The sequence below is a fragment of the Danio rerio genome, chromosome 17 (assembly GCF_049306965.1).
Source record: "Danio rerio strain Tuebingen ecotype United States chromosome 17, GRCz12tu, whole genome shotgun sequence".
Taxonomy (NCBI): Eukaryota; Metazoa; Chordata; class Actinopteri; order Cypriniformes; family Danionidae; genus Danio; species Danio rerio.
In genome coordinates this window covers 9,085,010-9,107,418 of record NC_133192.1, presented here as the reverse complement: position 1 = coordinate 9,107,418, position 22,409 = coordinate 9,085,010, and the positions used below count along the sequence as shown (strand labels likewise).

General features: G+C 38.1%; 1 protein-coding gene across 1 annotated transcript in view; it reads left to right on the top strand.

The window, feature by feature from the left end:
* Nucleotides 1-22,409, top strand: part of syne1b (spectrin repeat containing, nuclear envelope 1b) — a 329,470-nt gene that overhangs the window by 212,388 nt on the left and 94,673 nt on the right. The window contains exons 94-105 of the mRNA XM_017351755.4: nucleotides 2,107-2,241; nucleotides 5,423-5,542; nucleotides 7,615-7,776; nucleotides 9,105-9,302; nucleotides 10,896-11,057; nucleotides 12,118-12,309; nucleotides 15,513-15,557; nucleotides 15,798-15,932; nucleotides 18,844-18,944; nucleotides 19,057-19,210; nucleotides 21,671-21,802; nucleotides 21,954-22,103. Of these exons, the coding sequence (XP_017207244.3) occupies nucleotides 2,107-2,241; nucleotides 5,423-5,542; nucleotides 7,615-7,776; nucleotides 9,105-9,302; nucleotides 10,896-11,057; nucleotides 12,118-12,309; nucleotides 15,513-15,557; nucleotides 15,798-15,932; nucleotides 18,844-18,944; nucleotides 19,057-19,210; nucleotides 21,671-21,802; nucleotides 21,954-22,103 (1,686 nt within the window). The remainder of the gene's footprint in view (nucleotides 1-2,106; nucleotides 2,242-5,422; nucleotides 5,543-7,614; nucleotides 7,777-9,104; nucleotides 9,303-10,895; nucleotides 11,058-12,117; nucleotides 12,310-15,512; nucleotides 15,558-15,797; nucleotides 15,933-18,843; nucleotides 18,945-19,056; nucleotides 19,211-21,670; nucleotides 21,803-21,953; nucleotides 22,104-22,409) is intronic.

Sequence of the window (22,409 nt, the reverse complement as noted above, 5' to 3'; positions counted from 1 at the left end):
TGAATTTAAAGATACTACTCGACCATTAGATCAGTACATTCTATACAGTATAAATTGGAGCAATATGAATGGAACTCGAACGTACTAAATTCTCCATTTGTCATCACGTGACCTACCCCTGTTAGTTGCATGGCTTCAGCCCCATTTATGAATTCTCTCACTGTGCATCATGGGAGAGCGTAGTGTGCTTTGGAATCGCACTTCAGGAATCTTGCCAGAAGTAGTAAGTCATCCAGATACTTCTCGCATTCTGTTTTTCGAATTCTACGAATTAGGACATACTTCTCAGCTCACACTAGTGTACTATATAGTATCGACGTATGCGATTTTGGATGCAACCATAGTTTGATGACAATGTGACTGAATGTGGAATCATGGGAGTTGAGGTTTTTGGACATTTTGATTGATAAATCATACATATTCTGACTTTACCATGAGATAAATCTCTGAATATATACCTTCAAAACAAATTTTACATTATCTTGCACTTTCATTCGTCAATACATGTACAGTTGAAGTCAAAATTATTTGCCTTCCTGTGAATTTTTCTTTCTTGTTTTTCAATGATTTTTTACAGTATTTCCTGTAATATTTTTTTCTTCTGGAGAACGTATTTGATTTATTTCAGCTAGAATAAAAGCAGTATTACATTTTTTTTAAAGCCATTTTAAGGTCAATATTATTAGCCCCCTCAAGCAATATTTTTCTACAGTTCAATTCAATTCAATTCAGCTTTATTTGTATAACGCTTTTACAATGTAGATTGTGTCAAAGCAGCTTCACATAAATGGTCATAGAAACTGGAACAGTGTAGTTCAGTTTTTAGTGTTTAAGTTCAGTTCAGTTTAGCTCAGTTCAGTGTGATTTAAAATCCTTACTGAGAGTTCAAACACTAAAGAGCCAGTTCATCGATGCGTAGCTCTACCAATCCTGAACCATGCGAGCCAGTGGCGACAGCGGAGAGGGAAAAAAGACTTCACCTGATGGGAGTGAAGAAAAAAATCTTGAGAGAAACCAGACTCAGTTGGGCTCGACCATTTTAATTTCTCCGCTGGCCAAAAGTCTTGTGCAGAGCTTCAGTCACCGTGGTGGAGGCTGGAAGCTGGCCTCAGCGAAGACTCGTCTGTCCCTGGAGCCTCGCTGGAATCAGACTCATGTTCTCCACTCCCCACGACCATCAGCGCAGCAGCAGCTCAGGATATGGTCTGGTCCCGGATATGGAAACCTTGGGATCATCTCGTCGCTGGTCTTGGATCCAATCAGTGACTCTGTATAATCTGAGGACCTCAGGATGAGTATTCCCAGGTGAAAATAGAGAATAAAGAGAATAATTAGCGTAGCTGCTGTTCATAGTGTATATAAGCAAGATGCAGAAGCCTGTGTGGAACCCGCTGGGTGATGCACTGAGTGTATGCTTTACTAAACAGATAGGTCTTTAATCTAGTCTTGAACTGGGAGAGTGTGTCTGAGCCTCGGACGTTATCAGGAAGGCTATCTCAGAGTGTAGGAGCTATAAAGGAGAAGGCTTGACCTCTTTTACTCGATTTTGCTATTCTAGGGGCTACCAGAAGCTCTGAGTTTTGAGATCTTAAAGAGCAAGCTGGATTGTAGCGAGACAGAAGGTTGCTTAGATAAACAGGAGCTAGATTATTTAGAGCTTTATAGGTGAGAAGTAATATTTTAAATTCAATACAGATCAAACCCTTGTTATACAATGACTTGCCTAATTGCCCTAACTTGCCTAGTTAGCCTAATTAACCTAGTTAAACCCTTAAGTTACACTTTAGGCTGAATACTAATATCTAGTAAAATATTATGTACTGTCCTCATGGCAAGGATAAAATAAATCAGTTATTAGAATTGAGTTGTTAAATCTATTATGTTTAGAAATGTGTTGAAAAAAATCTTCTTTCCATTAAACAGAAAAGAGGGGAAATATATACAAAGGGTCTAATAATTTAGTTGGGATAATAATTCTGACTTTAACTCTATGTGGTTTATTGACTGCCCATGTAAAACTGTGATCTTTGCATTTGATATTCAGCTGTTGATCTGAGTGAAGTGATTGACTAATATGATCAATATCCTCATGTGTGCTGCGCTCAGATGTCTGCTGGCCGCAGTCAGTCTCTCCTGTCTCCTGTGACCGAGGAGTCTGGAGAGGAGGGCGCCAGTGAGATCTGCTCTCCTGCTTTCTGTCCATCTCCTTCTAGCACTAACACTGAAGCTGTCATTAGCAAGGTATCAGCACTTCAACTTGTTTCTTGCACACTTTTACTTTACTGCCTTCCTGCAAAAATCATTATCACCTTAATTTCTGGAGTGAAATGCTGCTGCCTGCTGCATAGCTAACACTCTATCCTTCTTCATTTTTGATGCAAGAGCTTTCATAGCTTGAACTAACTGGTCAAAACTTGTATTTGTTATCATATTAGTTTGTTTAATTTTATAATCGAATGGTATATATAGAATCGAAAATCTTGCACATTTACAGATATAGTTTACTGTTGTTTTAGGATATTTAGTATTATAGTACTATTTTGTGTTAAATATAATTAAGAATGTGTATATTTTAAAATAATGTGCTAGTTCAGGGGTTTCTTTTTTGAGCCTGCAACCTCCAAAATAACAATGCCAGAGACTCGCAACCCCTAATATCCTCTGAGATGGTTATAAATATACAAACCTTGCATGCACACCAATAGGCTCAAGTCTTCATTTAGTTTTGGAGAACACCACTCGGAGATCATCCTGCATGCTTAGTTTTTTTATTATCATTATTATTATTATTATTATTATTATTATTATTATGTGAGTGCTGCAAAGGTGTCAGAAAGTTTAATCTGGTGCCATGAAATCAATCTGCTGCTTTTGACCCTATTGCTGTGTTTTTAATCTAACGCCATGACCCTAGGGGTCGCAATCCAATGGAAAAAAAATTTACATGTTGTTAATTTATGTAATTTTTAATTGACATTAACTTCTGTGAGTTATGGATAAAATGTGGCCATATTAATAGTTTAATAAAATTAATTTCATTAAAACTTTTTTTAAAAACCTTTAGGATTCCTGACCCCCACTTTGGGAACCACTGTGCTAGATCACTTAAAATCACTTTAATTAAAATCTTTATCCAAACCAATAAAATAAAAGAGTACATATTTCACCATTTTAACTGTTTTATCAGACGAGGAACCATCAACTGTATCATTCAACCATTAATTGTAGCTTAATTTACATGAAATATAATTGATTTTTTTTTTTTTTCATTCATAAAGGTTAAAAAGTCTTGGAATAACTCTTAGTAGCAGCCAATTTTTTAATTTTTTATTTTTTTGATGAGCATTTCAGTCAGTAGTCGACGCAGTGGTGCAGTAGGTAGTGCTGTCGCCTCACAGCAAGAAGGTCGCTGGTTCGAACCTCGGCTTAGTTGCCGTTTTTGTATGGAGTTTGCATGTTCTCCCTGCGTTCGCATGGGTTTCCTCCGGGTGCTCCGATTTCTCCCAAAGACATGCGGTACAAGTGAATTGGGTAGGCTAAATTGTCTGTAGTGTATGAGTGTAATTGAGGGTTTGTGGATGTTTCCCAGAGATGGGTTGCAGCTGGAAGGGCATCCACTGTGTTAAAACGTGCTGGATAAGTTGGCGGTTCATTCCGCTGTGGCGACCCCGGATTAATAAAGGGACTAAGCCGACAAGACAATGAATAAATGAATTTTAGTCAGTGCTCTATAAAAGGGTTAAATATAAATATAAATGATAGTTTGAATAATATTATAAACTTATATTTAATTCTGTTTTACATAATCTCTATTTAATTTTTAAGTCAATTTTAATTATTTCAGCGCTTCAGCTTATTTATTTCAGTTCTGTTAATTAAGCATTTTATGGATTAAATATTTATTACCTAAAATGTATTAATTATTCATAATTCGTCTAATTTCACATTTGCAATATTAGTATTTGATATTTCTATTTGGGTATCTGATTTTTAAATATCTGTTTTTCTAGTTAAATTGTAGGGGTGTAACGGTTCACAAAAGTCACGGTTCGGTTCGATACGACACAATGATGTCATGGTTCGATATGTTTTCGATACAGCAAAAAAAGAAAAAAGCCAGAGGATTTCTCTGATTTTAATTTACCGGCCCTATTATTAGTTTACAATAATAACTGTGCTGTTCTCACAGGTGCTGTCTGATATTGCACAGATGATATTGACATATAACTTATTATTTGCAAACGCCATATTAATAGCAGTAACGGTCTTTTCATGACCTGCAATATTAGTTTAATCTCAGTGAATGCATGCTCTTTAGTGATTGTAAATGCGGTATCAGTCGCACGATTTACAGCATCGTGACAATTAAATGAAGGATTAAATAACGTTAGAACATCTTGTGCTTAAAATGTGTAGATTCAGTGGCAAACACTGTTCCCTGAAAACTCTGTCCCACCGGCTTTACGGTGAATGTTTTAGTCATTTTCATAGCGGGCTTTAAACACTGGAGGTATTTTATCCACTCTTTAAAAAGTGTAAATGCTGAATTGACATTTATTACATGATCACTAATCAGACATGCCATTATTTGTAACTTTAGGTGGTTTCTAAAACTAAATCTGTCAGTGTTTTTTTCATTCTCTCGTATCCAGACCTTCATGTTTTCGTGGCTGTAGCTCCCTGTCATTGGAACTAAGTGATTGACCGCTGATATGAACCAATCCATTCGCATTCTGTTCTAGTGCAGTGGGTTAATAAGAGAACTTGAAGGTGGGGCAAGCATTGTGGGCTTTGTTTTCTGCAGTTTCCTGAGAGCTGAGAGATGCTTAATACGTGAACGCCTCCTAATTCCGTGCATGTGGTGAACATTTTACTGTGAAAATTGGTCGCACAACATCAAGTTTATGCACTCCCAAATATATTTTGACGTTGCGTTTCAACCGCATATACGACCAAAACGGTCGCAATTTCGAGCCCTATCTCATGTCTAGAGCTATAAATGTGCTGAAACCAAAGTGTTCCCAAACGCAAGACCCGCTGTTAGTTATAGGATTACATTAACGTTATAGCCATTTTGCAAGCTAGTGCAGCGTGTGCCTGACTGGAGTAGTGTTTTGGAGGTGGGAGGGGAAGGCAGCATGTTGCCTGTCACGTCATTTGGGATGCCTTGAGCATTGTTGCACTGAAAACATTATATTTTGTACTCTTATTCTCTTTTATCTTTTTAGATATTAGTCTGAATTTTACGGTTTGTAATGCGTACTGAACCGAAAGTCTCGTACTGAACAGTTACGAACAGAATATGAATATGTGTATCGTTACACCCTTACTAAATTGTCATCTTATATTTTATAATTGTCTTTTTTTCTTGATTATTTCTTTTTAAATAACATTAACAATAACAACATTGTCCTAAATGTAGATGTCCATGGGAAGGTCAAGTCTCACCAGAGCGCCGGTCCAGGAGCTGTACAATCCTGCACTGGAGTCTGTGGCCAGTTTAGATGATCTCCAGCGCTCATGGGAGACCCTGAAAAATGTGGTATGTTGATCTCATTAAAAATAAATTTTTGATTTGAGGTATTTGACTATTTTAAAGGGGACCTATTATGCTCCTTTTTACAAGATGAAGTCTCTGATGTGCCTGGCATGTGTATGTGTTTCGGCTCAAAATATTTCACAAATATTGTTTTATAACTCTTTGAAACTGCTCCCTTTACGCCCCATTCACACGGGGCTTCAGCGTCATCGCTTGACTGAAGGCGTGTCTGGAGTTGGGGCTAACGCAATCGTCATAGTAGTGTCAACCAATAAAATTCATTCAGCAATAGGTCACTGTCTAGCTGTTGTATTTGCATACAGCGATCTGATTGGCTTACGCTTCCATCGGCGCTTAAAAAGTTTAGCTAGTCCCAACTTCTGCAGCGAGCAATGCCTCTGAATCGGCGCCGACGGATCCACAATTTAGTACGGCAACGCCTGACGTCACCCATTCAAAGTGAATGGGAAGCATTGACGCTGACGCCCCGTGTAAATGGGGAGTTACGCCTGTTTCACACCGCAAGCGTCAGTGGCGCGTGAGCAGAGCGTCCATGTTAACAGATTAGAGCTTTCATACCGCACGCAGCAGCAGCGCGTCAGAGCGAGGCGTGAGCGTCGGCGCTGGGTCTATTTTTGACGCGCTGCTCACGCTCAATTAAAGTGACAGTGCATTGATAATGACCAAAACACAATGAATGACAGTAAAAAGTCGCAATTTTACCCAATAAATGTGTTAATAATGTCAAATGGTTTATATATAGTCATTCAAATGAACTTAAAACGATTAAAAACGGCAACAAACATTTATTTAGGCCCAAACTACAAAACCAAATGTAAAACAATTTTAGTATCAGTTTTGCTTAAGTTGCACACTAGTGTTGTAGGAGAGGGGAAATAGAATATTTACGGGATTTTCAGTCCATAGCGAAGTGTATTGTGGGTAGTGTAGTTCGACACGCATGCTGGATGATGTGAGCTCGCTGTGTTCTGTGCAGCTGAGCAGAGCAAGAAAGTTTTATTCGGCTTTGCTTTCTGTTCACTCGAGTTATTCCTACCGGGAACTGTTTGCACTGTGAATCTGACAACACGAAAATAAGTAAAAGAATGGCATGCATTGGTTACTTTTGTCCGTCTCATCATCTGCACGAGCATGAATTAACGAGCTGTTATTCTGCCGCTGGACATCACTGAAGCGGAGAAAGTAACACTAGTTTGATCATGTATAAATATCATTATAAGTATATTGTATAAATATTATTATAACTAGGTCTACAGCAACCTGATAATCAAAAAACAAATGACACGATATCACAGGCGATTGTCTTCTGACTGTAGACACTTTTCATATAAGTTAGCTTGAGAAGCATACAGTACTATTTAATTATAAAATTTGTAAAATAAACATTTGCAGGTTAAAGAAACAGCATAGGAGGGGCCTTGGTGCAGATGAAAAGTTTAAAAAGTGTATTTGTATATAGAAAGACATGGGTAACTAAATAGAATAGACAGAGATAGGTTAATCTCTGCAGCAGCTGCCGAAGAGCTGCGCGCTGCAGACGCAGCTGGTGTGAAAGGCAAACGCCTGCGTGCTGCTACTGCTCGACATACGCGCCGCTGACGCTTGCGGTGTGAAACAGGCGTTAGGCTTTGATCTTAATTGTGCTGTTTTGGTGACTGTCGCTTTAAATTCTAATGAGATTGTGCTCTTTTCAAAAGAGGGCGGAGCTACAAATGCCTGTCAGCATAGTGGCAGATTCAAAAACAAGACTAATGTCTTATGTTAGTCTTTCCCACATATGTTGACACATACAAAGTGAGAATGTCAATCAAAGTGTTTCTTCAGACTTTTTTTATCAAGTGTGATTATAAAAAATAAAATTAATAAACTTTAACCATTAGACACGTGTTATATTCACTGACAGTTTTATGTTCAATCCACTTGAATTTATAAAAACTTAAGTCAACTTAGTCAACTTAATTTCTTCATGTTTCCCTAACACACAAATCGATTGTGTGGAATCCAGCATTTTTTTTTACAGTGTAAGATTATTTGACTCTATTTGTGTTTTACAGATAAGTGAAAAGCAGAAGACGCTCTACGAGGCTCTGGAGAAGCAGCAGCGCTATCAAGGCTCTCTCCAGTCCATCTCCAGTAAAATGGAGTCAATCGAGACCAGATTAAATGAGCCACCAATGCACGATCTCAGTCCTGACAGACAAATGATCCTACATCAGGTGAGCATGTTATAGTAGAATTAACTTTTGTTTCAGTTGTAGACTGTATATAAATCTTATGTAGCGAGGCAGAGGGAAAACACATACACAGTTGCGTTGGTTACAGATAAGTCCCCGGAGGGTGCTTTATTTACAAAGTAACAAAATGGTGAAATACGGTGCTCTTCTTAGTCTTGGTGCTCTGGTGCTCCGGGGAGAAGGTGAGGGATAGTGAGAAGTCGGGTGCTGGATCGTCACAAGCTGGAGTCCACTGTGGGAGAGACAGAGAGACACAAGCATTAGTGCAGGGAGTCATCTAAGAATGAAGCTCGTCTTCCTCTTGTGTGGGGCTGGCTTATATGCCTCCCTGGCTGATGATGTCCAGCTGTGAACGATCCGGTGTTGATGAGGGTCCAGCTGGGGTGGATTTGGGACCAGGGCGACGTGGCATGAGTGTGCTCGCTACATTTATGTACAGTTGAAGTCAAAATTATTAGCCCTCTTGAATTATTAGCCCCCTTTATATTTTTCCCCCCAATTTCTGTTTAACAGAGAGAAGAGTTTTTTCAACACATTTCTAAACGTAATAGTTTTAATAACTCATTTCTAATAACTGATTTATTTTATCTCTGCCATGATGGCAGTACATAATACTTTACTAGATATTTTTCAAGACACTAGTAATGTGCTTAAAGTGATATTTAAAGGCTTAACTAGGTTAATTAGGCAAGTTAGGATAATTAGGCATTTATATATTGTAGCGAGGCAGATAGAAAAGACATACACAAAGGCGTTGTGTTACAAGCAGGTCCATGGAGGGTGATTTATTTACAGTGTGCCAAAAGTGAAACAAGATGAATACGGTGCTTTTCTAGGGGTAGGTGCTCTGGTGCTCTGGGGAGAAGGTGAGGTTGAGTGAGAGTTCGGGTGTTGGATCGGTCAGCTGCTGGAGTCTGCTGTGTAAGAGAGACAAAGAGACACGTGTTAGCGCAGGGAGTCATGTAGAGAAATGAAGCTAGTCTTCCTTGTGTGCGGGGCTGGCTTATATGTGTCGCCTCTGATGAGCTCCAGCTGTGACCGATCCGTGCTGATTTGGTGCCAGCTGGGGTGAATCCTTGACCAAGGCGACGTGGCATCGGTTTACTCGCTACAATAAAATAAACACGCCTTTTATTCTAGCCGAAATAAAACAAATAAGAATTTCTCCAGAAGAAAATACTCTGAAAAACTCCTTGCTCTGTTAAACATCATTCGGGAAATATTTGAAAAATTCACAGGGGGGATAATAATTTTGACTTTACCTGTAAATGACTTTATATGAATAACAAAATGCTGTCATAATCCTTCAGAATCAGATGGAAGAGATCATCAGACTGCAGGATGATATCCATGAGCTCCAGTCGAGCTTTACTGAAGAGCTCTACAATCCTGATTCTGTGGATTCAGACTCTGCCGATCAGCTGGCCATGCAGTCCTCGCTCACTGTGCTGGCGGAGAGAATGGCCACCATACACATGAAGGCTTCTGGAAAACGGCAAATTCTTGAGGTATACCTACAATAATCATTTAATTAAATATATGTTATGTTATATATTAGAACACTTTTAAATAAACCTGTTGGGAAAACCTCTGTTTCATTTGCCCAATCAAAAATACAGTAAAAATAGTAATATTATGAAAAAAATTATTTGAATTTAAAAATACTTTTTTCTAGTATAATAGAATATATATAAGATCATTTTAATATACTATATATATTAGATATTTTTTGCTCAGCAAGACTGCATTTATTTGATTAAAAAGTACTACAGTAATGTTAATAATAATGGTGTACATTTTTTCTATCTTCATATCTATATACATTTATTTTTGTTTATATTATAGAACACATTTATACAAGGGTTTTACAAACATGTTAGAAAAATATACAGATTTTTTTGCTCAGAGAGGCTGCATTTATTCAATCACAAATACAGTAAGAATATTACTATTGTAATAAAATTAAAATAAAATTATTGGAATTTATTAGAACGTTTTTTTCTATCTTTATATATTTTAAAATATAAGTTATCTCTGTGATACCAAGATACATTTTGATCAGGGGTCACCACAGCGGAATGAACCAATTTAGTTTATTCAATTCACCTATAGCGCATGTCTTTGGAATTTAAAACTGGAGCACCAGGAGGAAACAACAACACAGGAAGAAAATGAAAACTCCAGGCAGAAGTGCCAACTGGCCTAGCCGGGACTCGAACTAGTGACCTTCTTGCTGGGAGGTGACAGTGCTAACCACTGAGCCACCATGCCGTCCATATCATTTTTATCTTTTTATTTATTTATTATTTATTTATTCATTTTCTTTTTAGCTTAGTCCCTTTATTAATCAGGGTTCGCCACAGCGGAATGAACCACCAACTTATCCAGCACATGTTTTACGCAGCGGATCCCCTTCCAGCTGCAAATCATCACTGGGAAACACCCATACACTCTCATTCACAATCATACACTGCGGACAATTTAGCCTACCCAAGTCATCTATAGCGCATGTTTTTAGACTTGTGGGAGAAACCAGAGCACCCGGAGGAAACTCACGCCAACACGGGGAGAACATGCAAACAGTCAAGGCCCGAACCAACAACCTTCTTGCTGTGAGGCGACAGCTCTATCCACTGCGCCACCGCGCCGCCCCATGTTATTATTATTTTATTTAATTTTCAGAAAATTATGTTCGGTAAAATTTTTTATTTATTTTTTTTGCTTTAAAAGTTTAATTTGTTGCAGAAAATCAGTGTTATTCCACTTCATCTGGCATTAAAAACTTGGTTTTGTGTTGCCAAAAATGATACAAACAAAACATGTTTTGTTATCATGACCAATTGCGTTTTTTTCCCAACATTTTTATATTATATTTATAAGAAGCGTCATCATTAGTTAAATAAATATGTGCATACAGTAAATATACTGCGTAAACAATATGATGAGGTATGTGTTTATGCAACAATAATAACAGAAGGAAAGGCCAACATTATAATCTAAATCTTTTTTAATAAAAATTTTTGACATTTTCACTTATTTTATAGTCTGCAAAATGCTTCAACTTAGTAGATGTTTACCGATGTGTATTTGATTGTGTGCAGGAGCGTCAGAGTGAGCGTGTGGAAAAGCAGCAGCAGGCGCAGGCTTTACAGCACTACCTCAACCAGGCAGACCAGCTCGACCAATGGCTGAAGAGCACTCACGGTTACATCACTTCCTGCTCTCAGGACTCAGATGCAGAAGAACAACTCACAGACTGTCAGGTTAGAGCGCCACCAACAGCCCATTACAAAAGCATTTAATATTAACTCATGAAATACACACCTGCTTTTGGTTTTTCTTGTTTTCAATGAATAAGTTTTGACTTTAAGTATTTTAATCTTGAAGTTTTTTTTTTTCGCATTGTGACAGTTCCTAGGGAAACAGAATACTAAATGAGAAAGCAGTGGGCGTGGCTTGTTTTATCTACTGCGAGCTGATTGGATGTAGTAAAGTATGCATTTCATTCAGAAAGATCACGAAAAGGGTTTTGGGAGAGTTATTTCAACCTAATAAACTCCTCCTCCTCACCATTTCTGTTGGTTGTCAAAACTGACAGCTGGAGGGGCGTGGTTAAGTATGTTAGCCACGCCCAATACCTCAGACGGACCTAATCTGAGAATTTAACTGAAAACAAACAGGAAGTGCATTTTCAGATTTTAATTCTAGATTACCAAGCAATTTTTTTTCTTCTTAATGACATGGACAGATGAAAGGTTCACCACAAATCTAGCAATGTGAGCTAACAAAATCAGTATTGTCAGTTTTGATTTCGTGTGTACTTTAGCTCCTCCCAGAAAGCAGGAAACTTTTATCTGTAAACAGCAGCTTTAAAAGGCCTCTGAGATGGCTTGTTTCTTAAGCATCTGTGGCACGAGCTGTAATCAGATTATGCAAATATCCCAGCGTAACGGCTTTGAGGATATTAGAGGATTCCTGCAAGACAATTGGTGCAGTTGCTAATAATCTGCTCTGCCCACTTAATTACATATTCATGAGGGATTATTGCTGCATTGGTGGGGGCAGAAGGGGGCGGAGCTTACATTTCCTTCACCAGAGAGTCACAAACTGGCAGATTTCCCTCTACAAAACACCTTGATTTTTTTCTAGACATTCATTTCTCATGTGATTATCTTTTTTTTAAGTGTCATTCCTGCAGTTATCAATAGAATGCATGCTTACTGTGAGCATGGCACGTGAGGGATTATGGATAATGGATGATAATGGTGTGGGCCTGGGATGAGAATCATGTACGAGCTGGCCTCGCTTCTGTTGCTCCTGCAGAACATGCTGCTGGAGATGGAGGAGAAGGTGCTGGCTCTCTCCGAGCTGTCCCGGCACAGCGAGAGTCTCCTGCTGGAGGGCCGGCCCGAGAACAGGGAGGACGCCGAGCAGCTGGCCCGGAAACTGCGCACGCTGAAGGGGAGCCTGCTGGAGCTGCAGAGGATGCTGCAAGACAAGCAGATCAACCTGCAGGTCAGACTTTCAATGAAAGAACTTTGAGCAGTTCAGGTGAAGTTAAGAATGAAGCTTTTAAAAAGAGCTGGTGCTGTGGCATGGTCTTAGCATAAGTATAAGTATAGTATAGTACAGTGGTTCTCAACTGGTTTGGCCATGGGACCCACATTTTTACATGGTCATCAAGCTGCGACCCAAATTTTTAGGAACTATAATATAATTTTAGGAATTATAATTAATTTGTGTTTATTTGTTTACATACACAAGTAGTGACAGATAAATCATAAGAAAATCACCAAGACTTACAAATAAACAATAGTTTAATTCAATTCAATTCAATACAGCTTTATTTGTATAGCGCTTTTACAATGTAGCAGGGGCGGCTTGGGACTAAAAATCAGCCCTGGCAATGTAGCCACACCAGCCCACATTACCACATCGACACAGCCCAATGTACGGGCATGCACATTCACTACTTATATTGGTGTACAGATGGTGAAATAATATAAGCAGTACTATAATAGATAGTTAAACATTTAATGTATGTGACTGGAACAGAAACAACCCATTTAAAACAAATTTATACATGCAATCATTTCATTCATTCATTTTCTTTTTGGCCTGGTCCCTTTATTAATCTGGGATCGCCACAGCGGAATGAACCGCCAACTTATCCAGCATATGTTTCGTGCATTGGATACCCTCCAAGCTGAAACCTATCACTGGGAAACCCCTATACACATACACGCACTACAGACAGTTAGGCCTCCCCAATTCACCTATAGCACATAAGTTTGGACTTGTGAGGGAAACCGGGAGAAAACCCACGCGAACATGCAAACTCCACACAGAAACAACAACTGACCCAGCCGAGGCTCGAATCATCGACCTTTTTGCTGTAAGGCGACAGTGCCCTTTTAAGACTATTTCAGTTATATTTATGCATTTGGCAGAGTCTGATTTTAGAGCAATTTTTAACTTTCTCTGAGCTTTTCGGCACCGCCTTCCCTTTTTTACGGTCAACCTCTGACAGTTAGCTTGTGTTGCACTTACTGTTTGTTTGACATTCTTGCCAGATTTTAACTACGCCCACCTAACCTCTAATTGGGTCGGCCCATCAGAAAACCAGTCGGCCATTGCCAATTGGGCCAATGCTTAACATTTATTATTATTATTACTATCATCATCATCATCATCATCATAATATTCACATCTTGCAAGAGATAAAAGCTACCTGCATGTAAAAACAATACATATTTAAAAAAATAATTAAAAAATAGCATACTGGCCCACATTTTAAAAAGGGTTCGGCCCTTCTGGCATTTGCCAGAATTGCCAGATGACCAGTCCGCCCCTGCAATGTAGATTGTGTCAAAGCAGCTTCACATAAATGGTCATAGTAACTGGATCAGGGTGGTTCAGTTTTTAGTGTTTAAGTTCAGTTCAGTTTAGCTCAGTTCAGTGTGATTTAAAATCATTACTGAGAGTCCAAACACTGAAGAGCAAATCTATCGATGAGTAGCTTTACAGATCCTGAACCATGCAAGCCAGTGGCGATTGCTGTCATTTAACAAAATGTATCAAATTATAAAAATATTACAAAGTAAAAATGTCAAATACTTAAAGAAGTGGTTAAGTTCAGTTACCATTTACTAAACTGAACTGTTAATAAAACATTAACACTGATTCTGTTGAACAGAACAAACCAGCAAATTAAAGTAAAATGATTAAAATAATCCTAACCATTTTTATAATAATCACCAGTTATTTGCTCTTCTGCTATTGTGTGGGCTTTCTTGGTCTGTGCTACACTCGTCTATAGTACACGCAGAGTGCCTGTACTTGTTGAAGATGTTAGGCACTTTTGTGATGCCGTCAGCTATTGGAGTCGTCTTTGAAAATAGCCCACAGGTTTGTCCTTGCAACTGGGGTGTTTGTTTTTTAAATGTCATTTTAGTTTAGAAGGTTTTAAGCTCTCTTGTGAGAGCACATCACTACATATGACACACTGAGGTTAAGTTTTTGTTGTCAATATATGTACATCCATACTTTACATTTTCAAGGTCATGCTTGCGCTTTGACATGTTTGTTGCTATAATTAAATGAAATTTCACATGTCAAACGGTTCGGTTGTCGCGTGCACATTTCAAAATAAAAGTCCGATATAAGCAAAATAAGTTAAAAATAAAACTTTTGTTGTTTTTTTGACCACACTTCACGACCCACTGAAAATGTTCCTGCGACCCACTTTTGGGTTGCGACCCATCAGTTGAGAAACACTGGTATAGTATAGTATAGTATAGTATAGTATAGTATAGTATAGTATAGTATCGTGTAGTATCGTATCGTATAGCTGAATGTTTTGTACAGAGACAGTGCACAATAATACAAAAGCTAGTGGGTGATCGTAGACTGAAAGGAGGAGCTTGGGGTGGCTGAAAGTTTTAATAGAAATACTAATACTTAGAGTAGAAATAGGCCTAGCAATGCCCATATTTCTAAATTTCTAATTTTCTTTTTCGATTAAACTGTCTCAAATGAGTTTTATTTACTGTATTGTTTTATTCAAGTGTTTGTTTGTTATTTGAGTGGATGTAATGTTGGTCATTGTCAACGCGAATATTGAATTGCAAGAAAAATGTCATATCTGGTCTCACAATAAAGTCCTATATCACCATGTCATCATCTTTACTAACAATCTAATGATTTTTGGCATAAAATAAAAATGTATTGTTGTCTATTACCACAAATATACCCCTGTAACATAAGTTTGTGCTCCAGGGTCACATAAATCATGATATTGAGCCGTATATTTATATATTTTAACTCTTAAATGGTTTTAAAACATTTAAATTCTAACTTTTTTATTACAGTATATGCACATTGTGTGAAAATATGTACAGAAATGAGTACATTATATGTTATAATTTTAAAGTAATGCTATAGTAATGTTACAGTAAGTTTTTTTTATTTGTCCAGTTTTTATGTTTTGCCCAGGATTATAAAATGTAGTTAAAATAATGTAATAATGCACACCATCTTACATAAAAATTGTGTAGTAAGAAATAAAAAAGTTAATTAAAGAAATGCTGTTACCCTTATATAAACCAGGTTTTGGCTAATAAAATAGCATTGTTTATTTTCTCTTTTAGAATAATACAGTAGCTGGGATAGTTTTTTGGTCTTTTTAGTCTCAAAGTTTTGTCTTTTATGTCCTGCAGGCGACTTTAATTTGGGAGGAGTTGAAAGGCCCTCAAAGAGCAAGTGTAATAATTCTACATCACATCACAGCTTGTTTGCTTATCACTCTGTGCAGAATAATTCAGCAGCACCGGGTTCATATTACCAATCTTATGCATGGCTTCTTTTTTTCCTGCTGTTCAGCACAAGAATATCACAGAAAGATGACTGATGATTTGATTATTATAATGATTTCTTAACTATGATTTAGTTCCATCAGTGTGTTTTCTGTAGTTCTTATTCAATGTGTGTTCCCTGTGCTCCAGGATTCTCTTCAGGAAGCATCAGACTCGAGTGAATCAGACTCCACTCTCTCTCAGAGTCCAAACATGCAGGACTGGCTGGCCCAGGCCCGCACCACACGCAGCCTCCAGCACCAGGACACCCTCCAGAAACAGAAGGTACTTTGCATTTTACAACAAAAAGGTTTGCTTTTAAGGCAAGACATTGTTTTGTAATGTACCTTTCCAATGTAGACAGCAAGGTGGCTCAGTGGTTAGCACTGTTGCTTCACAGCAAGAAGGTCGCTGGTTTGAGTCCCAGCTGGGCCAGTTGGCAATTTGTTGGAATTTGCATGTTCTCATTCTCACCATGTTGGCGTGGGTTTACTCCAGGTGCTCCGGTTTCTCCCACAGTCGAAACACATGCGCTTTAGGTGAATTGGATAAACTAAATTGGCCGTAGTGTATAAGTGTGTGTGTGTGAATGAGAGTATGTATGGGTGTTTCCCAGTACTGGGTTGTGGCTGGAAGGGCATCCACAACATAAAATATATGCCCGAGCAATTGGTGGTTCATTTCGCTGTGGTGCCTCCCATAAAAAAAAATCAGGAACTAAGACGAAGGAGAGTGAGTGAGTACAGAAAACATTAAGAATGCACTTTAAAAGGTGCACAAAGCAATATTTGAAAGTGTTTTTGACCACAGTGTCAGGCAGAGTCCCAAAAGACACTTGTAGTCAGTAGAAAGAGGCGTGTCTAGTAATGATAGCAAGGGGAAAGATCTGCTGGCATTTGATCTTGTTTCTTTTGGTGCTTTCAAATATTAACATTGTTTGGCAAAATTTGCATAGTGCTCTATTTTTTTACGTTTTTTTTTCCTTGTTTGCTAAATTATTTTATTTTATTTTATTTTATTTTATTTGTACAACTGTTGTTGTGTTTATTGGCACCTGAATGAATGAATGAATGAATGAATGAATGAATGAATGAACAAATATTTAATGATAACCAAGAGTCATACTAGATGAATTATGCTGTATTGTAATAGTATTAGATATGGACAAGTGTTTACTCGTTGTTTGAAACTAAGGTGTGCAGTACAATGTTTTCTCTAGGATTTTTTTCCAGCCCCTGCGGCAGGCCTTTTTTACTCAGACCTACCAACTACCTGTGGCGTTATTTCAATGACAAATGTCGTAAGCGCAGTATTAAAAGTCGAGATTGCATTTATGTAAAAGCCTACGAGCATGCGAATCTCTTAGCTTGCGCGCCGATTTCCTCTGCTCGTGCACAAAACTTCTTGCACACCCTCTCAAATATACACTGCTCAAGTGCAGATCTTCTTGTGCGCTCTCAAATAAACACTGCTGAAGTGCAATTTAGTGCCTTTATGTAACAAGTATGTCTCCAACATTTATTAGATTTGCTAGGAATATTTATGAGTGTCTCAAATAGACCTACAGAGCGGTATCATTGTGTCCTGAAGCAAAGTGAAACGGCTATACGTCGTGTTTGCTGGCCTCACGCATCACACACCCGCCATGGAAGAATGAATGTAGTGGAAACCATGCAGTATAAATGTAATTTAATTATTGTTTTTATATATATATGTAACTTATTTTATCTATTTTAGTATGGAGAGCTCTGCTGTGACGTGATTTTCCCTTTGGGGATTAATAAAGTCTAACAAATAAACAAATATTATGCTAAATTTGCATATAATAAATATACTATTTTAGCAAGCGTGTAATAAATTTGTTTTGCGATTTTTAATGTAATCAATCAACTGGGGAAGTTTGGTGATTGCTATTAGTTTTTTTTTTTTTTTTTAAATTTTTTTTTTACATCATTTACGTAATGTCTTGCCTTAAATCTCAAATGCTATATTTGAGATTGAACTATCCCCATTGGGTCCTCCAGTTAGTAAGTCTACTGTAAATAACTTAATCAGAAGGAGCTTTATTGCCAGGAACGTTCACACATTCGAGGAATTTGTTTTCGTGACTGAGCTTCTATAGTGCAACAGAATTACAGAGACAAGACAAAAAACAAATAATAAAAATATTTTAAAATAGAAGTAAGTAGTGAATGCTAATATACAAATGACAAGTGTATGTACAGGTATATCACTATAAACAACGTTATATGTGCAGCTGTTATGTGCAAATTGGCATGTAAAGTATGTTGTTAAATAAGTGCATATCTGTATAAGAAGTTTAAAGCAAGTAGTGATGTTTGTTTCACAATTACTATCAAGTGTTCATGAGATGGATTGCCTGAGGGAAGAAAGTAAGAGTCCATCTGATAAATCAAAGATGTCAGACTCAATCCCTGGAGGGCCGTAGCTCTGCACAGTTTTAATTCTAATTAAACGAACCTAGGCTCATTGCAGATACGTACCAAGGTCTACATTTCTGGGGACAGCAAAACATCTTCTTGCAGTTTTTGTTTTTGCAAATTGCTTTTTGATGATCTTAGATTTCTCCTGCACGTTCTCTTCTCACATAAATTCACCAGAGGGCGCAATATAAACTTCAGCCGACCAGGCCAGCTTGCTGCCGACTGACTGACGACCGACCAACCCACCCCCGCTTCCCTAAACCCAACCGATAGTGTTTTTAAAAGCAATCTAGAAAAACAAAAGCCATCGCAACCACGTGATTCTGCCTCGTTTTGAGTCTGTGGTTATTTATTTATTTTATTACTTTTTTTTGCTTTTGTTTTGCCTGGTTTCTGGAATTGTCCTTCATCACAGTCAACTCCACTCCGTGTTTCAAGTTCGCCAACGTACGAGGCAAGCTACTGGGCAAACTGATAACACCAAAAAAGCCGTCCACACAGAGGTAAACGGTCAGCTGGTAGGGCGAGAAGAAACTGAAGTCTCGTATCGCCTCGTAGCGTTCATTTTAAAGATGGAATGCAGCCATACATACCTCTGGCTACCTATTTCATGCAGAAATGTAGACAGGTGTACGTATCCACAGTGAGCCTGTGTTGGAACCAACACACCTGATCAAACTAACGGAGTCCTTCAAGCTAGTTTACAACCTGAGTTGCTAAACAATAAACAAAAGCAAATTCTGTTAATTCAGGAGCTTGAAGAGCAACTCGCAGAGCAGAAGAAGCTGTTGAAGTCTGTAGCGAGTCGTGGAGAGGAGATTCTCACACAGCAGGCGTCACCCGTCAGAGCCAGGTATCATTTCTCTCTCACATTACAAATCACTACGGCTCATAAACGCCTCAAACTTTTTAAATCTGTTTTTTAATCTCTCTCTTCACAATCCTTTCTGTTTAATGTTCTGCAGCGCGACAGAGACGCTTTCTCCTGATGTAGAGCTGGAAGGAGACAGTGAGGCTGTGAAAAAGCAGAGGAGAAAGAGATGGGAAAGCCTGAAGAAAGACATGACCACCAAATTACAGCTCCTTATGAACACCCTGGAGCAGGACAGCAAACAACCGGTACACCAATGTCTTGTTTAAATCACTGACATGCTGGGGAGAAGCTTACAAATCACATTACCATTTGTTTTTTTTTTTTATCAGTATTTTATATATAGTTGAATTCAGAATTATTAGCCCCCCTGTATGTATATATATATATATATATATATATATATATATATATATGTATATGTAACGAGGAGACTGACACGGAGGAATCCATCATGCAGTATTTATTAGTCAAGCTTTCACTCAAACACACAATATGCACTAGCGTGCAAACACACATCCACAACAGTCTATGAAGTATCAAGACTGGCAATGAACAGACACAGAGGGGTTTACCAAGCATGGGTCGAGGGCAGGCTGCAAGTATCAGAGTCCGTATAACAGGCGTGGTTCGTGGGCAGGTAGCGAGTATCAGAGTCCGTGTATCAGGCGTGGGTCGTGGGCAGGCAGAAGGCGAAGCAGAGTCAGAGACAGGCTGGAGTAATGCACGAAGAATCAGGCAGGGAATAACGCTCAGAAATGCTGGCCGGGGCTAAACAAGACTTCGCACTGACTGAGTGTTTGGAGCTGGCTTATAAAGGGTACGTGGGTCGTTAGGCTTGATTCGGAACAGGTGTATGCACAATCAGCGTATGTGGATGATGTAATGCTAGAAGTCCGGAGATGGCGGCCTCTGCTGGCCAGCGAGGGGAATGACTGGGACCGAGTCGGTGACAGAATATATATATATATATATATATATATATATATATATATATATATATATATATATATATATATATATTTTTTTTTTTTTTTTTTCTGTTTAATGGAAAGATGATGTTTTCAGCACATTTCTAAACATAATAGTTTTAATAACTAATTTCTAATAATTATTTTATCTTTGCCATGATGGCGGTACAGAATATTATGACTATATACTTTTTGAAGATACTAGTACACAGCTTAAAGTGACATTTAAAGGTTCACAGAACCCTCAAGTAAGAGATTTTAACTGATTCGTGTGTGTTGAGCATCAGTTAAGACAATGTTAGCACCTGTTAGCTTTAATTGTGGGGAAAACTGGATCATTTTGAGCTTTTCTTCCGGGTTTAAAATGATTTTTGGGGCGGGATCAAAATCGCCGACTAGCGCAAAACTGCAAGTGGAAAGATGACGCGTTGGTTTCTCATTATTATTCATAGCTGAGTTTTCTTATCCTATGAGAAGAGACGGCTTCTTAATTAAAATATTATTATTTATATCGGAAATGCTGTGAAAAAAAATCTTGCTCTGTTAAACATCATTTGGGAATTATATATATAAAAAAAATAATAATAAATTCAATAAATTTGACTTAAACTGTATATACTTTAGGCTATAGAAGCAGCTCCTGCCAATGAATAAAAAAGTGTTAAAGACGAATGCAAGGATAAATTGCATTAGCCCATATAATGGAGGAATAATGGAGAAATCTTAATATAGGCTTTCGAAGGTATAAGACAAAGTTTCCGTACGGTCTGTGTAACGCTTTACAATTCAACTTGCATCTTTAACACTCTATTTAATGTCAGTCTCCATAACAGGAAAATACTTTATAACTCGCTTTATCTTAGTTTATATTGCAACTCTGACATTATTGAGTTTACATCACCAGTGATCCAGACTTGTAGATTGCTAGGAATCATTTACTTTCACTCGGACTACAATCCTGTCACCATACGGACTACAAATCCGGTCAGGCACTTTACGCACACACACCTGTTCTGGTTTTCTGTTGATTACACACACACACACACAGCTGGGAACTGCTTATAGATTGATTACAAGGACTATTTACACAGCACGCACACACTTCTGAGCTGGGCAGCACGCACACACAGTGTTTTACAGCTGTAAAGATCAGTCGATTCATCAGCGGACCGCTCATATTGTAGTTTATAAACAGACCAGCTGATCTTCACAGCTTTAAAATGCTCTGTATCTGTAGTTGCACTCTGTGAACAGCAGTGAGTTCGGTCAACTGATGCCCTTTACAGTAATTTTTGTTCATATATATATATATATATTCACTAGATATCACATACGGAATAGTGCCGCCACATTTGTACAGTGCTCCCAGGACAAATGTCATTCAATCGCACTAGTCAAGACAGTGTGCTGGACTTTAGTGCTGTGTACCGGTGTTGTAATGAGCAAACAAAGAAAGGCACAAAGGCAGAAGATATGACATTCTTCTTCTTAAATCTATTTCAGTTATAATACACTGATACACTTTTTCCTGCATAATACTATCAGTCTCTCCATCCACATTCTATATTTGGGTTTTCAACTACCGTCTCATTCGACTTTAAACTTTAGCACTATTCTTTTTGCTGTCTATCGTCTTTAGGGAAAACAGTGTTCTTGTGTAACTGGAGCACATCTGGAATGATGGAAACTCTCTTTGTTGAATGTGTATGTTGTAAAACGTTGCATGCTTTCTTCCAGTTTTACTCCAGAACTGCTTGTGTGAAGACAGCAGCTCCAGTTTACAAGAGAGAGACACACGTCCAGGACAAGTCCAACCTGATGTCCCTGCACAATGGATTCAGTCAGACAATACAGGAAATGACACCTCAGGTAGACGCATTATTATACAATAGATCTATACAGTTGTGTCAATACAAAATTGAAATATAATTAATGCAAAAATTCTGCTTCTCTATCTTTCTTATTAATGTGATTGTTTGAAGTTTATGTATGATATTTTGTCCTCGGATTGTTTATTCAGGCCACAGAGCGAGAGGTCATTCTGATGGAGCAGCAGCTTTATTCAGCCGTCACAGCCACTTCTTCTTGGGTGGATGATGTGGAGAACACACTGTTTTCTGGCCCTGCGCTGCTCACGGAGAACGCAGACACACAACTCTCCAACCACGAGGTCTGAAGCAGATTTTGCAAGCATAATAAATATCGCAATGAGACAGATTCTAGCCTTGCTACTTGAGGATATCAAACCATTTTTACCACATTGAGTTCTCCAGATGTTTATTACATTATAATTATGTATATGTACATTAAGTATGTATATATATATATACACACACACACACACACACTCAGCGGCCACTTTATTGGGTACACCTGTCCAACTGCTCTTAATCAGAACTTTCCTATCAGATAACTTTCTTATCACATGGCAGTAACTCAATGCATTTAAGTATGTAGACGTGATCAAGACAATCTG